The sequence below is a fragment of the Carassius gibelio genome, chromosome A25 (genome assembly GCF_023724105.1).
Source record: "Carassius gibelio isolate Cgi1373 ecotype wild population from Czech Republic chromosome A25, carGib1.2-hapl.c, whole genome shotgun sequence".
NCBI classification, from domain to species: Eukaryota; Metazoa; Chordata; class Actinopteri; order Cypriniformes; family Cyprinidae; genus Carassius; species Carassius gibelio.
Genome location: NC_068395.1, coordinates 5,499,628 through 5,525,606, shown reverse-complemented (window position 1 = coordinate 5,525,606; position 25,979 = coordinate 5,499,628). Strand labels below are relative to the sequence as shown.

General features: G+C 36.3%; 1 protein-coding gene and 1 long non-coding RNA gene across 4 annotated transcripts in view; one reads left to right on the top strand and one right to left on the bottom strand.

The window, feature by feature from the left end:
- LOC127947250 (NT-3 growth factor receptor-like) overlaps positions 1-20,102 on the top strand; it is a 248,372-nt gene extending 228,270 nt beyond the window's left edge. For all 3 annotated transcript variants that reach the window (XM_052544244.1, XM_052544243.1, XM_052544242.1), the window contains 2 exons: positions 7,859-8,017; positions 11,782-20,102. In XM_052544244.1, the coding sequence (XP_052400204.1) occupies positions 7,859-8,017; positions 11,782-11,967 (345 nt within the window). In that variant the 3' untranslated portion in view covers positions 11,968-20,102. The remainder of the gene's footprint in view (positions 1-7,858; positions 8,018-11,781) is intronic.
- On the bottom strand, positions 14,837-21,978 carry LOC127947251 (uncharacterized). The gene is made up of 3 exons (XR_008151254.1): positions 21,774-21,978; positions 21,614-21,678; positions 14,837-14,934 (listed from the first exon to the last, which is right to left on the bottom strand). It is a non-coding gene; the product is annotated as an uncharacterized LOC127947251 (long non-coding RNA).
- Positions 21,979-25,979: the final 4,001 nt, after the last annotated feature.

The following is a 25,979-nucleotide window of genomic DNA, read 5'->3' as shown; positions in this document are numbered from 1 at the left end:
TATCTCATTGATTACTCATCAGATGTCCACAAAACACAAATGAACCCTTTGTCAATTGGTGGCCTATGCTAGATCCTTAATTGCATGCATAATTACTCATTTTTAATGACTTTTGAAAAGTTATACTGATATACTGTATCCAGCTGCTTTAGTGCTTTGAAAGACGTTAATTAAATTGTTTATTTACAATCATTAGCTTAGTCATACCAAGTGTTAATTAAGAACAAGGTTTAAAACATAAATAGAAAGAAAGTATATTAAACATTTTTTAGCTTTGTTGACCATTTATTAGGCATTGTAAATGTACATTGGTGATGTTAAGAAACACAAATGATCATATTCTTGTTTTGCAAAAATAATTTTGATGATGAGGATTCACAACCATATAAAATTTAAATTGAATGATTATAATGATTTTTTTTTTTTTTTTTTTTAATGAACTATTCCCTAAAAGTTTGAGTGTGAATTCAGACTTTTATCCACAGTTCTGATTCATTCAAGCTGGTTGGCTCAATTATATGCTTCAGATCCATGTGTGCTTCTACAGAAGATCCTCAATCTGAATCTTGTCTTTTCTTGACAGACTGAGGCCTCTCTGTAGATTTGGCCTAGATGACAAAGGGCTCAATTTGCAAGCTGAGGGCCCTAAATGAATTAAAATGTATGTCTTCACTTAGCCCTCAACAAGAGGATGAATGAGGTGACACTGAATATACAGAGCTCCCCTTTCACCCGACTAGATTAAGTTGATTTGAACATGATTGTTCATCTCGCTGCTTTGAATGTGACTCCCATTTTTAGGGCACTGAGATTAAATGAGAAATTTTCACACTGTCAGAAGTTTAAGGAATAGCTCAGGAGCCAAACATAAAGCAAAAGGCTAAATTATCATATATTCAGATTATCGGTTATCGGTGGCTCGTGCTGGACTTTTGAACTGGGTAGACTAATGCCATACAATATACATAATTAGAAACAAGCCACTTGAAAAAATCAAAATGTGTTTTTATTAACCATTAAATTGAATGAATTAAATTAAAATGATTTGCATACAATATTTTTATATTTTATATATATATATATATATATATATATATATATATATATATATATATATATATATATATATATATATATAGTGTGTGTGTTTTTATTTATTTATTATTATTACATTGTGATGACAAGCATATGAGAGACAAAAAATAGATATCTAATCTTGGACATTGTGAAACTGACTGGAAACAAGAAAATATTTTGAACACTTTAGAGGAAGAGAAAAAAAAAACTAAAAAAGTATGAGCAAAAAGCAGAATCTGTTTACAGACTTATGAATCAGAAAATAGAATATTTGTAAATGCAGAACCTTCAGTAGACACGGGCTGTTGCTGTGCCCAGAGCATCAGTCCTAATTGCAATGGAGGAAATATGTTACATTAACAGTAAATGTCAAATAGACCATTGCATCTCATCTCACTTAATATATTCTGTGGCTTACTTTCTGTTAATGGCACTGTGAAATGGCAGATTGCACTCTGCAGCACAAAAGAGACAGCATTACATTTAAAATTCTCAACAAACAGGAAGTGACCCAAAACTTAAAATATACATAATATACAATACAATATATAAGGATTGTTTTTAGGATTATTATTGCTATATTTTCATTCTTATCATTTTCTAGCATTACCATAAAGCTGTATTGGATTCCTTTCAGTCAAATCGGCCATGCAGAATGCTTATGTGTCAGTTTTGCCGCCTAGGTAGAGTCACTTTGCTATTATTTAGCTGCATATGTACATGTACTGCCTATGCACATGCCTTTGTTGTAAGAGACCCGGGTTCGAATCCACTGTGAGACACCAATGTGTCCCTGAGCAAGACACCTAACCCCTAGTTGCTCCAGAGGCTTGTGACCTCTGACATATATAGCAATTGTAAGTCGCTTTGGATAAAAGCGTCAGCTAAATGAATAATGACTAATGGCAGCTCACTAGGTGTTGGAATCTGAGCTTTTATAGCTATTCGGATTTGAATAACATCACTTTTTACATGAACGCAAACCTGATCTGCAGGTCTCTCTTAGTAGCTTCCAATTGCAATAGGCACATACATCTCCAAACAGATATAAACCAAAGTGGCATCCAATAGCACATCTTCTCTGACACTGCTGACATTCTGACGCGTTCATACTCTAGAAAGAACCTCTAGATGTGGTCTCCTGGGAATGAATGCCTAGAGTCAGTATTTAGCCTGGCTTCCTCATCCATGTAATGATTGTGGCATATAATCTCACTTGCAGAAGGTGAAGAAGCTACAGACTTTTTGGAGTCACTTAGGTTTCCTTTGTCAGAGTAAATTTGCGCTGAAGGCCATGATGTAGGAACCAGACACCTAAATTCCCTGCCAGCAATACCTGGCAGAACAAAGTCAAGCTACCTTGCTTCAAATCCATTCAAATGTCTAGGGCTTGCAGGTTCTCCTATGAGGTTGAAGGACTTGAATACTCCATTATTTGAAATAAGTAATATATAGATGTACGTATATATATATATATATATATATATATATATATATATATATATATATATATATATATATATATATATATATATATATATATATATATAAATATATACTTATGTATCTGTTAATGCATATAAAACATCTAGTGAGATGGAAAGGTGGTCAAAATTCCAATCACATATCTATTTCCTCGACACTCTTTCACTTTGATGAGCACTCGTTTAATGACATCATCTCTCATCAGCTGTTCATTGAAACAAACATGCTATTGATTTTAATATGCATTAATTACCACTATGTGATTCCAATCCTCCTCATTTCCAATTCTTCCCCCCTCCAGTCTCTAATTGTGTTGTCTTTCATCGGTGCCCTTTCAGATTGCGTTGGCATTTTTGTCACCACCCTGCCAGTTCTCATTCCGATCTCAACGAAGCCCCGCAGACTGATTTACATGCATCTGCAGTCTCGTCTTTCCACCTCGGAAAAGATGGCGGGAAGCAGTCCGGGAGAGGCTATTCAGATGAATAGAAGTTCAATCATTGCAATCGATTTCAATTTCCCAAACTCTCGAGCACAAACATATTCACTAAACAAAAACAATGAATATGTCAGCATTCAGATTAGCATCGTTACATCCTGCTGTTACTATTTCTGCCATGGTTGCCTATTCAGCGCACTTTTCTGTATGGATACACTGTAGTATACAACAGAGTACACTGTGCAGTGCACTCACTCGACCTGTATAATGAACGAACTAGAATTAAATCCGTAATCTAAATTAAATTAAATTAAAAATGGGAAATAACAGTGTTCATTTCCAATTTTATAACTGTATGCCACTCACATTTAACGTAATGTGACATGTAATGAAGCATACTACTGTTTAACTCTAAATAATTTTCACATTTTTAAAAGACAATCTAGGCTGTATAAAGTGTGTACTGCACATGTAGTAAGTACAAGGATAGTTTTTCATAACAAAGATAGTGTATTCGTTTGTTAAGTGATGACATAAGAAGCGCTGTTTCCGGGTCCAAGCCTCAACTTGCTTCACTTGAGAAAACGACCTCAGCAGCCGCTTATGACCACTGTTTATTCATATTAATCTTTTAAGCTAAACGCTTTCAAACTTACGGTGTACACTACAGTCTCTGTGCTCACAGCGTCCCAAACACAAATAATTTTTATATTTATTTATTTATATTTATATTTTCATTGTCTGGTTATCTGGGACTTCGGTATGCAGTTAAAGGTTAGGATTATAACTTTTTTCGGTAGTATTACAGTATATCACATTTCTAGTGTATATTAGCACCTTTTGTTGTTTTCTTGTGGTATCTGATAGAGCGTTTGGACCCCGAAGCAGTGGCATGTGACGTCAGACTTAACAAGCGAATGTCTTTTGGTTTTTATATATATATACAGGGGTGCACATAATTTTTCAGCCTGGGTTTCATAAGAAAACCTGGAGATTTGGTTTGGTCCTCACACTGCATATAGCGTGACCCATTTAATATATAACTATATATATAAAAATGAATTAATAATAGTTATAATATTATTGCACTTTATTTATTTAGTTGTTTTTTAAAATAAAATAATAGTAAATAAACTAAATAACAGTGTGTGATAATATTATTAAAAATAAAAGGCAGTCCTAGTATTAAATACAAATACATTTGTAGTAAACTTAAAAATAAAATGCTAACATTTACTACTACTTTCTTTGTTTGCCTCTTTAAGAAGAATCGCTTTATGTTTTCCCCAATTTTAAGCTGCTTTGGATAAAACCATCTAAAAATAAATAAACAAATAAAAGCGTTTTCATCATATTCATCATATTCAAAATCATATAAAAAAAAAAAAAAACTTGTATTTTGGCAGGTTGCCGGCAAGTAAGTATAAGCGCTTTCGGATTTAGCGCTGCTGCTGATTAAAGAGAGTCAGTGAATGAATATCACAGTTTTGCATTGTGCTTTGAAAACAGCATGGCATAGCCTAGATTTATGCTTTCAGGTTGAAAATAAAACTTATATAGCACAGTTTTATGTTACAAAAGCATTTTATCTAATTTCACAATAGGATACCACACTACTTTAGAATGGTACTAATGGTAGAAATAAAGAGTGCAGTTGAAGTTGGATTCTGAAAATCCCATGTAACTTATATGAAAACCTTTTAAAGATAAACCTTTAAAAATAGACCTGCTGTGAGCTTGATATATATATTAAGATTCCTCAAAAAAAACAAAAACTCCACCAGTCAAAGAATCAAAGCAAGCAAATCGTGCCTAAAGAAGACCACCTACTTCCGTCCTTTGAATGATGTAATCGAGTGTCTTTATGCTCTCTTACAAATTTGTATATATATATATATATATATATATATATATATATATATATATATATATATATATATATATATATATTTTTTTTCAATGAACTTGATATTCTTTCTATATCTATAATCAACATCTATAAATCAGTGGTTTAAATCAGTACGTACATTTTTAAGTTCGATTATGTCATTGACGGTGTTTCATGGGATTGTCATTGTTTCTCAATAAAGTCGTTATGTACATAGTCTTTTTGCCTTTTTGTTGGTATTTTAAATGTTTTTGCTTCAAATCAACCTTTTTTACTAGTATGCTGTGTCCTATTCTCTTCAATGCCTGATTGAAAATAGTAGCCTGCTATTGTTAGACGTATATTATTCTAGCTAATCAAAAAGCGTTAACCAGTCTGAAACAGTTAGCGCTATGCAGAGCTAATAAACTAAGCTCTTAGCTTTCTAATAGAAGGCTAACTAAGATGAATGTTTAATTTCACCCTTTTAGTTCTCTGACATTTAATTTAAAAGACGTTAGCATGTTTTCATGAATAGTAAGCTGTTTTCTATCACTTGACTGTGGAGTAAAGGATCTTACACAGTAGCAGAAGGCTGTTAGCATTGCAGCTAAGATACGTTAGCATCTTATTTGACTGTTTCAAACTCTCCAAACATTATTCTGTCTCTCTCCTCTCTGTCTTTGTCTATTACGGATGATCATACCTTCATTACCTTCATCCCTGGCTGACTTTTCCTGGCAGGGATGTTATGCGCTAACACTAAAGTGAGCCGAGTTAGCCAGGCGAGCAGCTCAGTATGGCCATAGGGAGCAGTTCCTGCCCACGCATGGGGAGCGCTAGCAAGCGGCCCAGTAGTACCCTGAGCTGCATCTCACGGAACAAGAGGAGTGTTGTTTGACCGCCGCAGAACTGGCGTATTGCTTACACCTCCTGAAGGGCAGAGGCGGGAGGGAAAGAGCGAACCAGCAAGGGGAGGGATATTTGCCACACATCACTGGAGCCTGTGAGACAGCTTCCTCCTCTGTGAGGAACTGGCTGCGAATGAGAATCACAGAAGCGTAGCTGATTAACATACACAGCCTTATCATTCCCTGCATTAAAGACATTACTGCAGGAAAAAAAAAACTCCCAGACCTTTAATTATAGTACGTCTCAAAGCCTTTATAATTTGCTAATCGTGACGCTCATATTTTTGCACTCATTATTCCGAGTCATTTACAGTTTGCACATTTAAACGCGTGCATATACACAACCCGAGAGTTATTTTTTGTTGTTTATTTGATAAACACGGATTTTTCATTGTCAGAAATCTAAGCAGTCGTATTTTCCTAATTCTTCAATTGTCACTGTGCTCTGCGCTTAGAGACACATCCTGTTGCCAAGGATATACTCTTGCCAAAGCATTGTGGGACGTGAGCCAATAAACATTTTACCATAATCTCATTTAGAGTTGTTTTTCTTTTGCTAATGCTCTACTATGATCTAGGTACATTCATTTCTGATAAAGAATAAAAGTACAATACATATCTTACAAAGCAAAAAAAATGCAATCTGTGGACGTACAGTATACCGCAGGCTGCTTTGTATTCCTAAGTGCAGTCGATACCATGACCCCCATGTGAGCAAACCAGTAATGAGCCTTGTAATTAATACACAGTGGCCACTTACGAGTTGAAAGCCGCAATAACCACGCGGCCGCCATTGAAACGTCACTCTTAGTTGTCATGGCACGGCTGTAATTAACACGACCCAGCAGACACAAAGAGGAAATAGATTCTAAACCAGTCCAGTCCGTTGGCGGGCAAGAGCAAAGATGATTAATTTCTCGTTGTTTTAATCGATTAATATCTCACTTAACATAGGGAAGGCATGGAGGGAGACTTTATTTATGGCCTTTGATGATTTGGAGCGGTCAAAAACCTTTAAAGGATATATTTGTTTTCCTTTTCCCTGTCTTTCCTGGTTTCTCAGATTTCCGCTCGACAAATCTTGTAAATCATATTTGTTATTTTTCATAGTAAATAAGGAAGATCTATTTACCAGCAGAAATTAGGATTAAAGGCCGCTTCACACCAAAAACGATAACTATACAGAAAGCTGCAGTGATCAAATCCAAAATCCTCTTTGTAAAAAATCTTTTGACTGATATAATAATATAAAAAGTATTATTATCTTTCGGAAGTGTATGCAAATGAGTGCATATTTGATTCAATCACACCATTTTTGCATATATAAATATATATATAAACATGAAACCTGCAGTACAGTAAATTTTTAGCAGTTCTTAATGTAAACAATTATTTAATCAAATCAATGTTATAATCAAATGTGTTATATATATATATATATATATATATATATATATATATATATATATATATATATATATATATATATATATATATATATATATATATATATAATTTTTTTTTTTTTTTTTTTTTTTTTTTTTTTATTCACCTAGGGTGTCTTGACTTTAATGCTCAAAGGAATTTTTAGTTCACAGAACAAAATGAAAATTCTGTAATTACTTATTTCCCAACCCGTTAGACCTATGCTCATCCTTGGAACACAAGTTAATATATTTTTGATGAAATATAATAGCTATGGATGACCCTCCATAGACAGCAATGGAACTACCACAGTCAAGGCACTGAGAGGTACCAAAACCATTAACAAAATAGTCCATGTGACATCAGTGGTTCAACCATAATTTTATGAAGCTATGATAATACCTTTTGTGGACAAAGAAATAAAAACTTTGTTCAACAGTTCTTCTCCCATGAGTCACCATCCACCATGATCGAGTAACATAATGCATACACTTGCTTTCCTCTGCTCATAAACAAGGTGTTGCAAAACAAGGATGATTTTTCTTTGTTATTATTTTTCTTTTTTTTTACATGGAGTGATGCTTGTCTTTAGTAATATTGAGTTCTGTGAGTTTGTGAAGGTCACTAAATAATTATGATTTGGTGACACAACAGGTGGGAGGACACACAATGCTGCCCATTCGCTGGATGCCACCAGAAAGCATCATGTACAGGAAGTTCACAACTGAGAGTGACGTGTGGAGCTTCGGCGTCATCCTCTGGGAGATCTTCACCTATGGCAAGCAGCCATGGTTTCAGCTGGCAAATAATGAGGTATATTCAATTTTACAGTTTCCATGAACAAAAATCCATCAAGAAATCTTATTTTTAGCTGTTTGCTAGCCCTCTGGCTAGCTTTGATCAAGGTTTATTAGTAAACCACCACTACTCTATGACTGCTGTATAGGTGAAAGCAAGGTGTAAAGACCCATGTGAGATAAGTGTAAAGGAGATGGAATGTCTGTACTGGACAAAAACTGGATCCGGATTGTGACTCCCACAATCCTGATAACTATGTATCAATATAAAGCCCCTTTCACACTGCCATTCCGGCAAATACAGGGGTAAAGTGTTCCTGTAATTGTTCCCTGGTCGCTAGATTTGGCACTTTCACACTGCCAGTGATGACCCGGGATATGTGCGTGCTTTCACACACAACCCTTGAAGATCCCGTAACGACACGTTACATCAGGGCGTGACGTGTAATGTACGAGTCGACAACGCTTGGCACATTATACTTTAACTGAAGCAAACGAACGATCTCAGCATCAGCGTGTAAAGTGAGGAACTAACTGATCTCTGCTTTATTACAGTTTGCACATATGTTTTCGTTGCGAATGTTGATCTTCCTTCAAAACAGCCGGTAAAGGAGTCGTGCGATAACGCGCGTCATCACTTCGATACGGAATTAGATCTGGCTTTTGTTCACACAGCGCTCGTTCCGGATCGATTACCGCAATGTTACTAGGTCCCCGACCCGGGTTCAATTCGGTAATCAATTCCGAGACGTGGTTGCTTTCACACACAAGGCGACCAGGCAATGTTACGGGAATATTGCGGGTCTGACGTGCAGTGTGAAAGGGGCTTAAGACATATTCACTGCTAATTTTAGTGTAGCTCTGGTGATTGTATGTATGCAGGGTCAAAATAAATGAAGTCTTTAGGCAGGATGACAAACAAAGCTAAATTAAAAAATCACTGGCTGTTATAGTGAGTCATTTGACAGGTATTGACCGTAACCCAAGCTCATCCCGAACATGACTTCCTTCTATAAACAGGAACTACACATTGAAATGTCATGTTGTTGGCATATTCATCGCACACACATTCCCTTTTGTGAAACGTTAATGAGGAACATCGCTGCTTAATTCTCGGCTATTGTTCACCATGTAACATTTCACAACGAAGGTTTGGATGATCTCCAAACAGTCATGCTCCCAAACTGTTGTGTCTCATGTGTCTGAACAGCAAAGATTATGATTTACCTTTTCACATAAACATCATAATTACCACTATTGAACTGAATGTTGTTATGGTCAGACAAGGGTCTTACAACATTGTGTTTGCTGTTGTTACTGGACTGGGCTTTCTGCCATTTATTTATGCCTTCAAAACAAAATATTGCAACCAAATATTCCCTTGTGCAGAAGATGCTGAAAAATTATATTGTGAGTGACTGTAGATTGTCATAATAAGACAAGTTTATCTGTGAATCTTAAAAAACTTATTTCCTTCCTGGATAAAACATAATATTAAAAATTAATAATAATGAAAAAGAAGGCTATATATAAATATGCCTAAAAAGCTTAAATTACTTTATGCAAAATATATTTTGTGAAATTTATACATACATATATATATATATATATATATATATATATATACACCATGATATATACTATGTATACACTCATTACAATAAAATTAAATAAGTAAGTGTGTGTGCGTGTGTGTGTCTATATATATATATATATATATATATATATATATATATATATATATATAAATTCAGTAATACTAATCTAATAAGAATCATTGTTGTGAAAGATGGCAATTACGGCAATAACTGTGTAAATTGGACAAATGCAAACGCTCATAGTCCTATTCTATGATAAAAGTTGATTTTTCTTTATTATATTTTATTCACATTTATAAACAAGAATCAGAAAAGAGCAGACACCAGAAATATAAAGTAGAGAGTCTGTGTGAGAAAGTGTGTTCTGCATTTCTCTGCTGACCAAACACAGCTGGATCTGCCGAAAATACTTCATTCCCCATTTTAGCTTTCCAAGCTGTGAAAAGTGAAAAAAGCCACAGCACCTCTCTTGAAGCTTCAAGTTGCAGCTTGTTTGAGCACTACTTCACACAGAGATCATCGATATCAACTCAGCAAACCATAATCTATAGGTGCTGTGAAATTTATGCAAGAAAGATGTGTGTTTTTGTATTATGCACTGAAAGGGCCTGAATACCAATCACATGCACTGCTTCATATTCTGTTGCCAAAGGGACAGTGGCTACTGTATTGGGTCAGAACATATGGTGTCATTTCTGCCAGTGGAAGAAACTAAATCAAACTTTCAGTCAATAGTACACCGACAGCCACTAGCTGCAGTCAGCGAGGGGAACCCGGGAGACCATGAACAATCATCTGTCTCTTCTAAAAGTCGATACGAAGCCATCCACAGAGGCAAATGTCTTCAAAAGTTTCCGGAGATGGCCCCATTTTCATATGGAGATGGCCCCGTATCATACCATACAGGCTGTAGATGGTTTCTCTACAGAAACAGAACATTGTTTAATGAGAAAATATGAATCTTGTACAAATAAAATAATAATAAAAAAATCAGTTCTTCAGACTGTTAGCAGGTTCTCTCACAGCATCGGCCTGCAACATAAAATACAAGAGACCACTCATGTAACAGTGTGGAGCAACACTGCATCAGATATTTCAAGAAAAAAAAAATATTCAGAGCGTGTACACAGAATTTAGAAAGGAACCTCTGAATTTTGATAGCACTTTTCATGACTTTTTCTTGTGATTTCAATATGGTAAAAAAAGAAAATAAAGAAAGAAAAATCAGGAATCTCAGAGAAGAATTCCGGTATCCATAATCCATAGTCCATTAAGTTTCCTTCAGAAATCATTCTAATATGCTGATGTGATGCTCAAGACATTTCTTATTATTATTGTTAATGTAAAAGTCATTTGCTTAATACTGCTGCTTATTGTTTTTTTTTTTTTGTTTTGTTTTTTTTTGGAAATGGTGTGGATTTTTTAAGGATTCTTTCCTGGATAGAAATTTCAAACAAGCGGCAATAGAAATTCCTATTTGAAATAGATTTGTTGTAACCTTATACAGTACATGTCTTTATTGTAACTTTTGATCAATGAAATGTATACAGTACATGCTGAATAAAAGTGTTAATTTCTTTACAAATAAATTAATTAATAAATAAACCTAAACAAATAAAATCTTACTGACCACAAACATTTAAACAGTGCAATGTAAAAATAGTACCCGATAAAATTAATAGTAGTAAATAAAACTAAACAAAAATAAAGATTACCAATGTTTTCTTTTTTCAGTCTTTCTACTTCAAAATTCAGTGTTACTTACCATTTCTTTTTTACTTGTGTATTTACCTAGCAATTTTTTAATATCTGAAAATTGTTAGTCATTCCTATACTGAAGTATTTTTGATGTAGTGTATTTACATGTTTAAATAGTTTGAAATCAGTAAAATGGTTAGTTTGGTTCAAATCTTAGAATAATTTTAAGAGAAAAATAAATTGTTACCTTTAACGAAAGCTAAAGTTCTAAATACTTTATTGTCCCTCTTACATGTAGCCTATATTACTGTATACAATAATTAATAAATAACTTTTTATCAAAGCATATAAATACTTATAGGCCAGACTTTAAATGCAATGCAAAAGTTTATAAAGTATGTAAGAGGAGACCTTGGCCTGGAAAAACCCCTGAAATAGAATATTTATCCAGTAATTCCATTCTCCTTCCTCCCCGTCTTTACAGGTAATCGAATGCATTACACAAGGACGCGTGCTGGAGAGGCCACGGCTTTGTCCCAAGGAAGTATACGACATTATGCTGGGATGCTGGCAGAGGGAACCACAGCAGAGGTTGAACATCAAAGACATCCAGAAAATTCTTTATACCTTGGGCAAAGCCTCACCTGTCTACCTGGATATCCTTGGCTAGTGTTTATTGGGAATATGTGTGGATGTCTGTCTATGTCTATCCATCGGAGGAACAAACGATCTGGGATTTACCCTGAACAACATGTACCTTACTGCGCCACTGTCGGACACCTGCAACATGGGGATGGACTTAAGTGCCTGCTACTCCTTTCGATACACTGGATAACAGTCTTTAAAAAGCACTTTTACATTTTGTTTACCTGCATATGAAATGTACAGTTCTGCAAGAAGAGGAGTCTCCTTTCTCTATTTCTTCTTTTCTTTAAGTTTTGGTAAGAACAGCCTACTTTCAAACTCTAACAAAGGAATAATGAAAAATTCCCCCTAAAGTATGGAGAAAATAGTATTTTTTTTCTTTCTTTTTTTTCTGACTGCTTGACAACTCTCCTGGTGGTTACATGTTTTTTCATTTTATAAATATATATATTTTTATTTATTTTTCTTTCTCTGAGTGTGGATCTATGCCATGTTTCTTGCTAAGGGTATATCGCCTTTCGGATATGACTGCTGACCTTAGCCATGTCAGATGATTGGCAAGGACTTAAAAAGAAAAGAAAAAGAAAAAAGCCTTACTGCGCTCTGATTGGCGGTTCTTCTCTTTGACTCTTCCTGTTGGAAGTATCCAACAGGGCTTTTCAATATTCTGAGGAGCTTTTTAGTGAACGGATTAACTTGAAGGATCCACAAATCATTACAAAGGATTTTATTTAGAATAAAACAAAAACAAAACAAGGAATGTATATAATGTAAATGTATGTGTCACAAGTGACAATATGTTAACTTATTTCATTTCCTTATTAGATGATTTTAGTTCCTTGGCGTGCTGTTATGGTGAGTGAATTCTATAAATATTTTGATAATATTTTAATGTTTTCTTTTGTTTTGTTTTGTTTTGTCTTGTTTTTCCAGATGTCCATAGAATGAATGCAAGTTGATATTTCTAAATGAACTTTTTTTTTTCTTCTCTCGTTTACCCCTTTGTTTGGTTTGGATGCAACCAAAAGGGAAAATCATGAGACATAACCTTGCTCCTTGTATTCCAGAGACCATTTGCTTCTGAAATGAATGTAATAGAAAAGGTAGATTTATTTCCCAAGCGAGATCTTATCCAGAAAATACTCATATTCCATTTATTAACCCTCATTGCATATATGAATTGTGATTTTGCTTCTTTGCAAACATATTATATCATCCTTTGCCATAGTCTGAGTAATAAAATTGAGATGGTTAGGCTGTCTGGAAGAACTAGCATGTGCAAACTTAAAAAATTAAAATAATAATAATAATAAAATATATATTTATGAGCTAAATTCCATAAGAAACACCGTCCTTTCCGAGTTTGGCAACTCTTTCTTTTACTACTTTCCTCTAGTAAATACTGTAGCCACTAGTAGAGTTATCAAAACATAATAGAAGAGAATCCATAACAATGTTTTGGATTCTGTCAGGTAATAAATATTATTTTCTCCCCAGTGTTTTACAATAGAAGACCGTAAACACAATATCTGCGATAACGTAATTGTGTATTCAAAATGGAACTTTCCTAGGACTAAAGGGCTTCTTTGGAACATTCTTCATTTATTCTGAAGTGACATTTGGATTTTATTGTAAGGTGTTCTCTCTTTCACACTCTCTTGAACAGTTTTGCTGGCTCAGTGTTTGCCTGATGATAAATCTGTAATCATTGCATGGCTGATTTACTCGACAAGTAAACTTTAGTTCAGCTTTTGTGAGAAAATGTTTGCAAACTATTCTTGAGCATAAAATCTGTGACATTTCAAACATCCATCCAGAATTTTGCTTAACCCTACAATATATTAACAGCGTCACATGTATTTCATGTGTATCCGAGTGCTCACTTTGACACTCACAACTTTATCCCAACCAAACCAAAGTAAAAACTGTCAGAAACGTTCCTGCTTTTCCCAGGTCTCTATCAGGAACCATGTCTTAAATTGCTATTTGAGCCAACCTGCCCATCACAATTTGACAGAACACATTTGTGCTTAACCATAATCTCACCCATCACATCAGGAAAAGTTCCCAGCACTGAGGAAGTGACTTGAACATTTGTTGATCTTGTGGTGTTGTTTCTTTCTGCTTCCCACATTGGCCAGATAATTCTCTCTACATCTACGACAAGGGGGAAATTGCAAAAGTCTTTCAATAACACCACCAGCGATGTGCTTGCGTGTGATAAGATGCTTCTCATTTTAATATTTTCGTCTATGGGGCCCTGTTGCAGATACTGTATTCACTGACTTTATCATTTTGCCCAAAGGTTTGAAGTTTATTAAAGAAACAGGTTCACCTGTATCCCGGACGAGCCCCCAATTCGAGACTTGATTTTAAGCACAATCCTCTTTACTGAATGTAATTTCTACAGATCGCTAATAGATGTAGCATTTCAGATTTTACATGTCAACTGTAGTACACAGTGAGTATTCACGCTGAATTAGGTTCTAATTGGAAGGAAACTTTCGCCAATGACGGCAATTCCCAGCTTTCCTGTAGCGAGACAACACTTGGAGAATGATTTTGGAGCATGATTTCAGAATATGCTGATGTGAACAGGCTATTATTTATTTGGTCTTTGCTCAACCCCTTCTTCAATGTGGGCAATTTTCTTAAAAAATCTAACTTGCCGACTCAGATTTCTCCAAAAAAATACTGGTTTATTAAAAAAAGATTATTGGCATTAGTTGCAGTTTTTAGCCATTTTATATTCATTTAATCATTAGAAAATTTCCTGGGCATTCGTTTTATGACTGGCCAACATTGTCCATCTTGTGAAACAAGCTTTATATCCTATTATATTGCTTCTCACCATGTTTATGTTTGTAACAAATAAATCTGTGTTTAGTTCCTACCTGTTTCCCGAAGAGGACTAAAGGTTGTCTCACTGCTGTGAATCAGTTGAGGCAGCGATTACTGAAGATTACTTGAGTCATCGGGTACATACCTGTAACTAACAAGGTTGAAAGGGTCAAACATTTCTCTGCGGTTTACTCAGTGAGTCCGATCTATGCTCAATGGCCTGTGAAAGGTGGATTATTCTAACATGGCAAAGAGAGGTGGGGTAGTGTTTGCTGCAGAGTGGCTGTATCTTTATCACCTGAAGCTGTTGGAGAACAGGCACAAACCAAATTAGTAGTTTCTGTAATGAAAGGATGCGAGTGTATGAGCCACAGTTGGTTTGGAGAAGGGGATCAGACAAGAGAGAGTGTGACAGCAGGGTGACGGTATGGTAGCTCCAGGGGTTGCCGTGACTCTAATGACTTCACCTTGCAAAAATGGTGGAAATTACCAGTGAAATGAGTTTTTGGCCTGGGCTTTTAGATATCCCTTAAATATGATGGCCAGTCTTTCGGTAATCCCCCTGAGGCAGAGTAGTGAGGTGTGTGTGGTTGTGTCAGTGTGTGCGAGAAAGCGAGGTGTAGGAGAGATGAATCAGTGAAGGTCAGACGCTAAAAGAGTGGATAGAAGTGCCACAGCGCTGTCTGTTGGCAGGCTAACAGAGTTAAGCATTCAGAGCTGTGAGGCAAGCAGAATCTCCCTCTCTCGCTTACCGCCACCATGGCAGGGAACAGGCGCAGGGCGATTGATGAGAGGTTTAAGACCTTAATCATGAGGAGAAGAAGCGAGGCAGGAAGCTGGAACATTACGTCTGGAATGAGCTCTCTTTCAGCACTTCATAACCCTGCAGAAGGGCTGCAGAAACCTCGGCACTGTCACGCTTCACTGCTGATCTCAGATCAGCCTCCTCCTCATCCATTTATCCTACCTACTGTGGGCTTGATTTACCAAAGCATTTAATGCATGCAAGACTGCCTTACTGGGGCACAATGAAAAAGAACGACTATAATTGGCAAATCACCCACTAAAATGTTGTTAAAATCAGACGCAGTCAAAACATCATGTGTTAACTTTTTTTACACAAATTACTGTCTTTGATACTGCTGTTTTGAGCACTCGGAGGCAATGCTAATCCAAGCGTAGCTTTTTCAGAAACCAGTAACAACCTCATCAAATTAGCCAACCAGCTTTTAGAACTTATTTAGCACCCCGACACATGATGTGGCCACCTGGAGCAATAATCTCCATGAGATGTAGTCACACTGAATATATTACTGATTGAATCTGTTATCCCAATTTGTTGTTGCTGCAGATCTTCAGCTGTCAATGTGGCTTGCATAAAACATGCTATCTGTTTTTTGCCTGCAGAATAAAACTCATTTTCATTGCCTTCAAAACATTTAATTAAAGATCCTTATCTGATTTTAAACCTCACTCCTAAATTTCAAATGAGACTACCAGAACAAGTCCTTATCTACCTCCATTGCATTGCTGCTTAAGTACTCTTAATGTACTCTGGAAAGAAGCAGTTCCAAACTTTTGGTCGATTCATAGCACCCTTTGCTAATGATATGAATAACAATAGTGATGTTTTTATACATCTGAAGCAGCGATATCCCTGAGAAAGGGCCAGCTGCATTTTGGAGAGCCTGACTCAGCTCATGCTGCAGTTGCTGTTTACTCTGGGCACACGGAAAAGCATGTGAATCTTGTTACTAAGAACCTAAAGTGATCTATAGTTTAGATCTCCTTTGTTTTGGGAAAAGCTGAACCCACATTCAAGGACAGTTGAGTATTTAACTCGGAAAGCCTGGCCAAATGCAACTCTGGTTTTCTTTAAAAGGGAGGTTAAAATTAACTGCGGCATTAAGACTTCAAATGGGGATGTCACCCCAGAGCAATCTCCTGCACTGTCAGCAGACTTTGACATCTAGATTAACCTTGCTGCTGTGAGTGTGCTGACAGCACTCATTGGGATGCAAGACGCATCTCAGATCTTCTATTCCAAAGGTATCTCAGCCCCCTCTTTCTTTGTTTGAAAAGGAAAGTAGGAAGCATGAGCCAGGACATACGCACTAATCTGAGGGAGGTCCTTATGTTTGTCTATGTGGGAGGGGATGTTATCGCTTTTGGAACTAAAGTGTTAAACAAATGGTGATCTATCCCAGCATTCTCTGAATTTGCCAGTCTGCCAGCGAGCAAAAGGCCCAGGTGAACATCTTAAGTCTCTTTTAAGTCTTTTTCAACAGAACTTTTTTTTATTTCTTAATAGAGACTACGGCCCATTGTTCCACAGAAGAATGTGTGTCAATCAGAACAAAAGGGAAGTGAGCTTCTTTGAGCTCTGGCTCAAATGTATTATTCAACCTTGTTCCACTCTCTGGACAACTGTGGGAGAAAGTTGTTTTACCAAGGTGATTACTACAAGGTAGTTCTGACTTTGAGTGGAAAGTTATTTCACCTGTGATTGTTTCTTTTCACTTGTGCCAGATAATGACTATAACCTTGTTGGTCAAAGCTCAATATCTAAACAGCATGATGATTAGTTATCAACCCCAAAAGTTTGTTAAATATACTGCCAATTGTCAACTCAATAAGGAGCCAATAAGTCACTTTTTCTTTCTAGCAGACGCATTTTCAAATCACTCTGTTGCCCTATGCTTGTGTATAAGGGTTTTGCTGCTGGGAAAAATAGTCTTAGCTCGTCACTGCCTTGCCAAGATGCTGTTTCTATGATTTACCTGCTGAAAACATCAGCTTAAACCAGGCTGGATCTCTGATCAGCTGGACCAGCTGAACTGGGAGACCAGGTTAGACTAGCAAACCACCTTAGCAGTTATTTTTTTTTACTGCATGAGTGTAATTCTAAAGGAACTGTTGAAAACTGCCATTAACTCATTGTATCCACAATCCACCAATGATCTGAAGTTTAAGAGGCAACTGCCTGTGAGCCTAGGAGAGACTCAGAGCTCTCTGACTGGAGGACCAACTGCTGAAAAACTGCTTTAAATGTCTTCATTAGTGGCATGGATACAGAAGAACACCACTGCAGTGCTAAAAGGGTGCTGGCAGGGACCAACCCATACAATAACCCGGCTAAAAATATCATTGCGAGAAGGATGGATGGAGTGGGGTGGTGAGTTTGTGACTCACTGCATGCTGCCTACGATTGCCTCAGAGCCTTGGTGACATTTCAGATCACAGCTCGTCTGCACTATAGCGCTGCCACCCACTACACCATACGTTTTAATCAGACTACTACAGCAAACAAGAGCATGTTTTAGTCACTATTATAATGCAACATCTGGCCTTTCAGTTTCTATGAAATATATAACGGTAGAGATGACGTTATAGTTCACAACATGTTTGCCACATTTAGTTCATAGCCTTGCTAACGCATTTCATGCAATCAGGACAAAACGTAAAAGGGAAGGTGGTGAAATCTGTGTCAGTGTCTCTTTGTGTTCTTTTATTAGTGCATGTAATGCTAATGCGACCATGCAAACATTTATTTTTTGACTACATGCAATCGCTAGAGACTCTTTTTAGGCCATTGCTTTCAGAGATTGTTTGATGCCTGAATGACAGCAAGAGAAAATAAGGTCAGAAATAATTAATTGGCCTTAGGTCACAGTGGAAGAAATGTAGGACACATATGCTTTAATAGCTTCAGCGGTGTTACAATCATCTAGCATGCTAACAGAGGGATGTTTCTAGACATTTTTTTTTTTTTTTTACAGTATGTTGAAGAGTTGGTAATAAGGAGATTTATATTCACAAAAGTGGGCTTGCATATATTTGAAATAAATATAGTAAAAAAAAAAACATAGTACATATTTCTAACGCAATATTTGGATAATAGTCACTTGCTTAGGTCCCAAACAATTTTAACTTGAGACTTGCTACGTGACGACTGATTTTCTGACTGTTGCTAAGTTTTGTGATTTGTATGTTTTAATCATACTTGCTAGACTAGTTTAAGAAGTTTTTTTTTTTCTTTTTTTGATGGGTTAAAGTAGCTTTTGGTGAAGTTACAGTTTCTTTCTATGAACTTCCTCTCACAAAAACATTCCAGCAGGTTATGGAATATGGAAAGATAATAATACAACAGAGTCATATTTGATTATGTAAACTACACTGTATAATTTATACAAGCATTAGCAATGGGATATAAGTTGACAGCATTAGAATTTCTGGCAAATTTAAAAGAATATTTATATATATTATTTTATTTTTTATTTAAATTTTGCAAGGACTAAAGACTTGATTAAAGAATGAAAATTTCGATGAGATTCTAAAATTTCATATCGAACATCCATCTTTGCTTAATAAATCTTGTGATGAAAGCCATACATTGAAATGTAGATGTCTTATTGTCATGGTGCCTGAGCTCTAGCAGAAAGACCGGACAGGGATCTGGAATGCAGGGAGAGGAGATCCTGAGCATATATGTGATTGGACTCTTTGATTCCAGTAACCCATATGTAGGAAGAGAAATATATTACCGAGAGGCTGTATTGCAGTTGCCTCAAATCCATGTCAACAACTTTAGTTCTCCAAATTTTTCTTTTAAATCAACTTTTTTTTCATTGGCGCCTTTGGTTTTGATGTCATATAAGCATTATATACCAGAAAAAAGGATAAGAGATTCATAAAAGCATTAAAAGAAACTCATATGACACATTAGCAATATATGTGTGTGTCAATATATTCTTCGTATCCATCTTTCAATCTAATATATTTCTCTTCCTGTGATTTGTGTGTGGGAAAAATCTGTTGCAATATTAAACTGTGGGAGACATTTAAGCTACACATCTGTACGCATGTGTTTATACATTATATGTGGTCTTTTTCATTTGGGCTTAATGCGAGAACAGCAGATCGGGCGATGTCGAGTTCAAATGTCTGAATATTTATGTGTGACGAGTGCAGATATTTTGTTTTCATTGCCATCGAGCTGTGTGTGGTTCGAAAAAGAAAAACTTTGTGACACCCTCTGGCATCCACCGTAATGTATTTTCCATCTGAGAAGTCCTAGCTGAAGTGCTGAGCTTACGATTTCTCCTGAGTATTTCTGTCATCGTGTCCGAACCCTTGTTAGAATGATGAAGGAACGGGGTGTGAAAAAAACGGTTCTCACAGTTCCTCTATTTGTAACTCATTGTTATCCCACCTGTGTTCCGTTTACTGATTCATCTATAAACTGAAAACTGCTGTAACTAACTATGTATCCTATGATGATTTATGTAGACCTATTCTATAAATAAAAAGAAAAATACACGTGTCTTTGTTTGATTGGTTTACGTAAAAAAAATATATATATATATATATATATATATATATATATATATATATATATATATATATATAAACAAACACGTATTTGACAAACTTTTTTTTTTTTTTATCTTCACCAAGGCTGCAATTATTTGATCAAAACACAGTAAAAAAAATTATATTGAGAAATAGTAGTACAATTCAAAATAACTTTGCAACTTCAATTACAATAATTTATTGATGAGATTGCAAAGCTAAATTCATCCATTCCTCCAGTCTTCATTCTACTGAAATCAATTTAACACATCCTTTGCATACTGTAAGTACCAAACCTGTAATTTTATATTTATTTTAATTTCATTTTATAAATGCAACTTCATATTTTTCATTTAAATAAGTGGTTGAGAAAAAAAAACAAACAAACAAAAAAAAAAAAACCAGGACCGGCCCGCCTTCATGTCTGTTCTTGGGAATATATTTATTAGATTAATGTCACTTCTGAAGCTGTACTATGCCTGAATTACAGCCTAAAGTCATCTGCACAAACAGAGCACCTATTCTGGCTCCTCAGAACCCTTTAGCTGCTTCGCCATCTGACCTTGAGAGAAATAACTGTCTCCTCATTCACACAGCAGGCCAGAGAACATGATATAGCTACTGCTGCCATCACATCATATATTATGTGCACCCAAATCACTCTGTCCATTGACAGCCTGTCTCCAGGGTAGAAAAGTGAAGGCAGTTTGCACCTCCATACCTGCAGTATGGAAATAACCTCTCTAGTCATGACCTTTCCAGAGAGCACAGTGTAGAGCACAGTCCTCTTTTAACCCCCAGCAGCAATGTGGTAAAGACAATAGCAAAATATACCTTATTTGATGACTGGGGGTAACTCACAAGACAGACCTATTTTCCATATTTATTTATATGGGATGCGTTAGAACACTGCATAATAAAGGAAATATTCATAGCCTTGTTGTAGCATCATCTCTATGAACTAATAGTTCAGCCAAGCATTTCTATTGCACTATTTCTTTTCTAGCCAATTAGACTTGATTTTGCATGGAGCAAAAAAAAAAAAAAAAAAAAAAATCACAAAATTCCATGGACTTGCACTGAAGGAAGAACCACCCAAAACACCCTAGCAAACAAATAGCAATGCATAAGAAATGCGTAAAACATCTTAGTACTGTCAAAACTCAGCAATGCCCTGGCAACTACTCGAAACACCCTAGAAAACATACTAATAAATAAATAAAAATAAACTTAAGAGTACCTCAGTAATGTCCAGGCAACAACAACTCATATTTATTTTCATTAAAAAATGTAAAAAAAAATTACCTAAAACACAATCTGTGCATCAAGTGCTTAATGTGAATTAATGCTGTTTGAAAACAAATCGTAGCTCAAAGAAGAAATTGTTATGATTGAATGTTTCTAATTGTATCTGGAAGTTGTATTGTGTATCTATTGTGGATCCCAATAGAAAATAATAAAACCAGGACAGTATCTACCATATTTCAGCACTGCTTCAGTTCTCTTCCCAGAGTGCTGTGGCTAAGCTTCACTTTAGCTGGACCTTGAAAGAGGAATAAAATGCAATACAAAGAGTTAGAAACAGTCTAACTCAGTTTAACATATAGTATTCCAAATGAATCATCTAAAATACGTTACCTGTCAAATCTTGACTGGTTCCTCGTTAATAAGGTCACCCTTCCCGTCTCTGATCTAGAGCATTAAGGCGTGATGGATAGCTGTAAATCTTTTTCTAAGGATCTCCTGCCATCATTCTGACCCAGCATAAAAGTGAGAGACAGCACTTTAATAGATCTCTAATTTACATGCAGGCTGTAGAGCCCTTTGTCTTTAATTAAGACAGTGTGAGACCGTCTTGAGGAATTAACATGACACGTCTCTCATGTTGCACACCAGGCGACTGAAGATAAGATTAAGTCGACCTGCCAGTCTAAATCCATAATGACCCCATTCCTCACTTTCACCTCTTGTATGCCACCTATGATTGGAAAGAGAACATTGACGGAGCATATTTGCAAAGTTTCGCTTGTAGCAGTCAACACAAAGTAAACACAAAGTCAGGAACTCAAACAAACACATTGCATCTGTTTGGTGGAACTAGTGGTAAATAAATTAAAGGCCTTTATAGAGTGTTGCTAATCAGAAAAGTTAATGTTGCATGCCATTTATCTCCGGTTTGTTGTTGTTTTCCTTGCAAGTTTTTCAATTTACTTTTCATTCACAGCCACTCCTTCTGTTTCCAAAAAAAGACTTTTGTTAAATCATCTCACTGTGAAACTCCCAGTGCAATGGCAGGCAACTGTGAATCAGACCAGACCTGCGTCAGTGCAATTTACAGATCAGACATTACAAACACCATTCAAGTCAGACTGGTAATGAATTATGCAGACAGGGTGAGTTGACAAGCCTTTGAAGGTTGGAAGGGATGGTGAAAGGCGGCTTCCTCCCGGGTGTATACTGCACAATGGAGATGGAGGTGCTGCACGCAAGCGACAGGGGATGTGTGTGCAAAGCATCAATGATGGTTTAGTTTAACGCAATATTCCCCCAATGATTACTGCATTATTATATCTATTACCACAGCATATTATAGTTTTTGTTTATAATATATGTGTGGGAATCTCTAGGAGGGTAATTTGCATCACTCCGTATTGATATCAACAGGTGAACAAAACCAAACCCCATTACCGTATTTTTCGGACTATAAGTCGCACCTGAGTATAAGTCGCATCAGTCCAAAAATCCGTCATGACGAGGAAAAAACATATATAAGTCGCACCGGACTATAAGTCGCATTTATTTATTACCAAGAACCAAGAGAAAACATTACTGTCTAAAGCCGTGAGAGGGCGCTCCATCTTTGGCAGCATAGAGCGCCCTCTGGCGGCTATAGACGGTAATGTTTACTCTTGGTTCATTTCTCTCAGTTCATGTCATATTAAATTTTGATAAGTCGCACCTGACTATAAGTCGCAGGACTAGCTAAACTATGAAAAAAAGACATATAGACATATAGTCCGGAAAATACGGTAGTTTCTTAAAGGGACAGTTCACCCAAAAAACATTGTGTACTTGTTAAGCCATCCTCTTGCAGTGTTATGCCTGAACGCGTTCATTGAACGATAGTTCATGAACTCGTTCATATTTTGGGAGAACGTGAACTGAACGTGCTGTATTAATGCCTGATGAACGTTACTGTCAACTCTTTCATTCTGGTGTCTGTGAACAGCATGCTCTCTCAGGTTAACTTCGTTCAGTAGGATGCCAGATTTCTATAAAGCCTTCCAGGCGAAAACCCGGCTAAAACACACCGTAAACGGGTCTTAATATGTAGCGGAAAAAACACCCAATCTGGCAACACCAGCCACCAGTGTCGCACCGCCGTCCGCCGCATGAGTGACGCGTCATCAAAAAAAAAAAAGCATGGAGGCGACAGCAGCATGTAGCAAGAAGGCGTATGATCATTTAAAAGAATTTTATGATGTTTATGCCAAGATCGGTGAGAATGGGAGACAAAGCATTAAAGCAACAATGGGGAAATGCTGTCCCCTCAATGCTAATGCAAACCCTGGTTGGATAAGGATTCAAAATTGGATATGAAGATGAAATCTGACGCATAGCTTCATTGTTAAAATTGATAAGATAATTGCTGTCTCTGATTCTAAATGGGCTGTGGCAATAATTGTGAAAAATAATAGCTCGCAGCAACATATGGAAGCAAAGAACTATGAACTAGTTCATTTTTGGAACTTAACATAAGGTGAGCCAACCAAATTAATCTTGCCCTCCACTGAGAACCGGATCAGTTCCATTAGTAAATTAATCATTCAGAGATTTGGATCAAAATAATTATTCTTTCATTAATCTGATATTGCTGCTTATTTTATGAACTATCATTAACAAGTTCATCATCATTAATAGACCTTGTTGTAATTGCATGAAAAAAAAAAAAAGTGTCATACAGGTAAAGACCCACATGACAGTAAGTAAAAGACTATTTCTGAACACCTCCTTTCATACACATTTTTAGAGTTCCGAAATACTTTGTGACACACATTTCTCACGGCATAGATTAAATAAAAGTCTGTAAATGTTTTTCCTCCTTTCCATCCCTCCTCATTCATGAAATGCCAGCATCAAAGCATTCAATTAACAGTACAATGACAGCTTTTTTAAGTTAGTAACGGGGATATTTTTCAAGAATTAAATTATATATCAAGGTGGCCAGGGCAATTCTTAGCGCTCCCTTTTTTTTTTTTTTTGCTGAAACCACGGCTGCTATATTATTTATTAAAAACGCATAACCTAAGTTTGATTAACATTTCCGAAATTGAGCTATTTTCTTCCCTCCTTTAATGTACCTTTTAATGTGCCACATTTATCCATGGGAGTACCAGGTGCTGCCGGAGATCAGGCACATCGTGAGATTCACACATCTGCCACCACTATGAGACCGGGCTGTTAGAAACATGTCAGAGTTGCTGGATATTCCTCTTGGGCTTACAGTCTGCCATGTCCTTTGGGAACATGAAAATTATTATGGGATAGAATGGCGGCCCTGATTCAGTCAAGCTATAATGAAAAACCAAAGTTCCATGTCTGCGAAAGGATAATAGTATTGACACATTTTCTTTTCTGTGTGATTTTAGCTCATTGCCATTTCTTGGCATTAATCTACCGTGGAGAATGGACTTTAATTGAATAGAGGCTACTGTGGTGCTTAAGTTGCACTGCAATTTTGGATTGATTTAGGCCCTTGTGCTGCTAAATCTAACATTATTCTTTTGTGTTATAAACAGCATGCTTAACCCCATGAAATATATAGGCTTTCTCGATTGGCTGAGAATGAAACATGGGGTAGGTTGTCAACAAAAACTACAAGCATATCGAAACCACTTGCACTTATTTATGGCGGACACATTTCTGAATTGCAAAAATGATTTCAAATGGATTAGGTTAGTAACTGGAAGAAATCATGTTTTGTTTGGTGTACATTTCAAGCTTGCAAGTGCCATGACCTACTGCTGTATTGATTGGCTTCCCATACAACAAGTGAATATTAATTAAAGATGTAACACAGAACCTCATAATAATGTTTGACTCATCCAAGTGGTCACTTAGTTTCTTAATGAGGGATGTAATAACATTTTCACACTGTATTGATCAAACAGTGGTCTCACCAATAGTGCATCCTCCGATTTCATCTCCAGATGGCCCATGGTCTTCTCCATTTATTGTTACTTCGCAGCAGTATTGCGTCAGACACTTAAATAGGGCGTATAACTGTGACCACTTACTCAGTGCTGTTGTCTTGCCAGGCTTTCTTGTGTTTCACAAGTGAGAGCATCTTCCCCTTATCAGAAGCGACGAGAAAGAGAGACGCTAGAGTTCCCCAAGGGGAGAAAGCGGGCTTGTCTGAGTGCCATGATCAATATGGGCCCTCCTCGCTTTTATATCAGGAAAATAATACAGTGGCACCATAATGCATCTGGTTATGGCCCCCCGGCATACGCTTAGGGAGGCTGCCATTTCTCATCCACTATAAAGCAGTACCTTTTCAGCACGTCCCTCGAGGGCCCATGACACACGGTATTCATGGGAAAAACAATGCACTTTTCACTGTTAGTGAAAACATGCACTATGGATTTCCAAGAAGACGAGACACTTAATACAAACTAATGTAGCGCCACATTGAGATAGTGTGTTTGTTAACATTTTTACAGTTAAAAATGACTTCTTGAGTTGGTAATTATTTGATTTTAAGTAAAATTCAGTAAAAAGTAACCCAATTTTTTAAATTATAATTTACTTTCCCTTATATAATTTCTATAATTTTATTTCTAC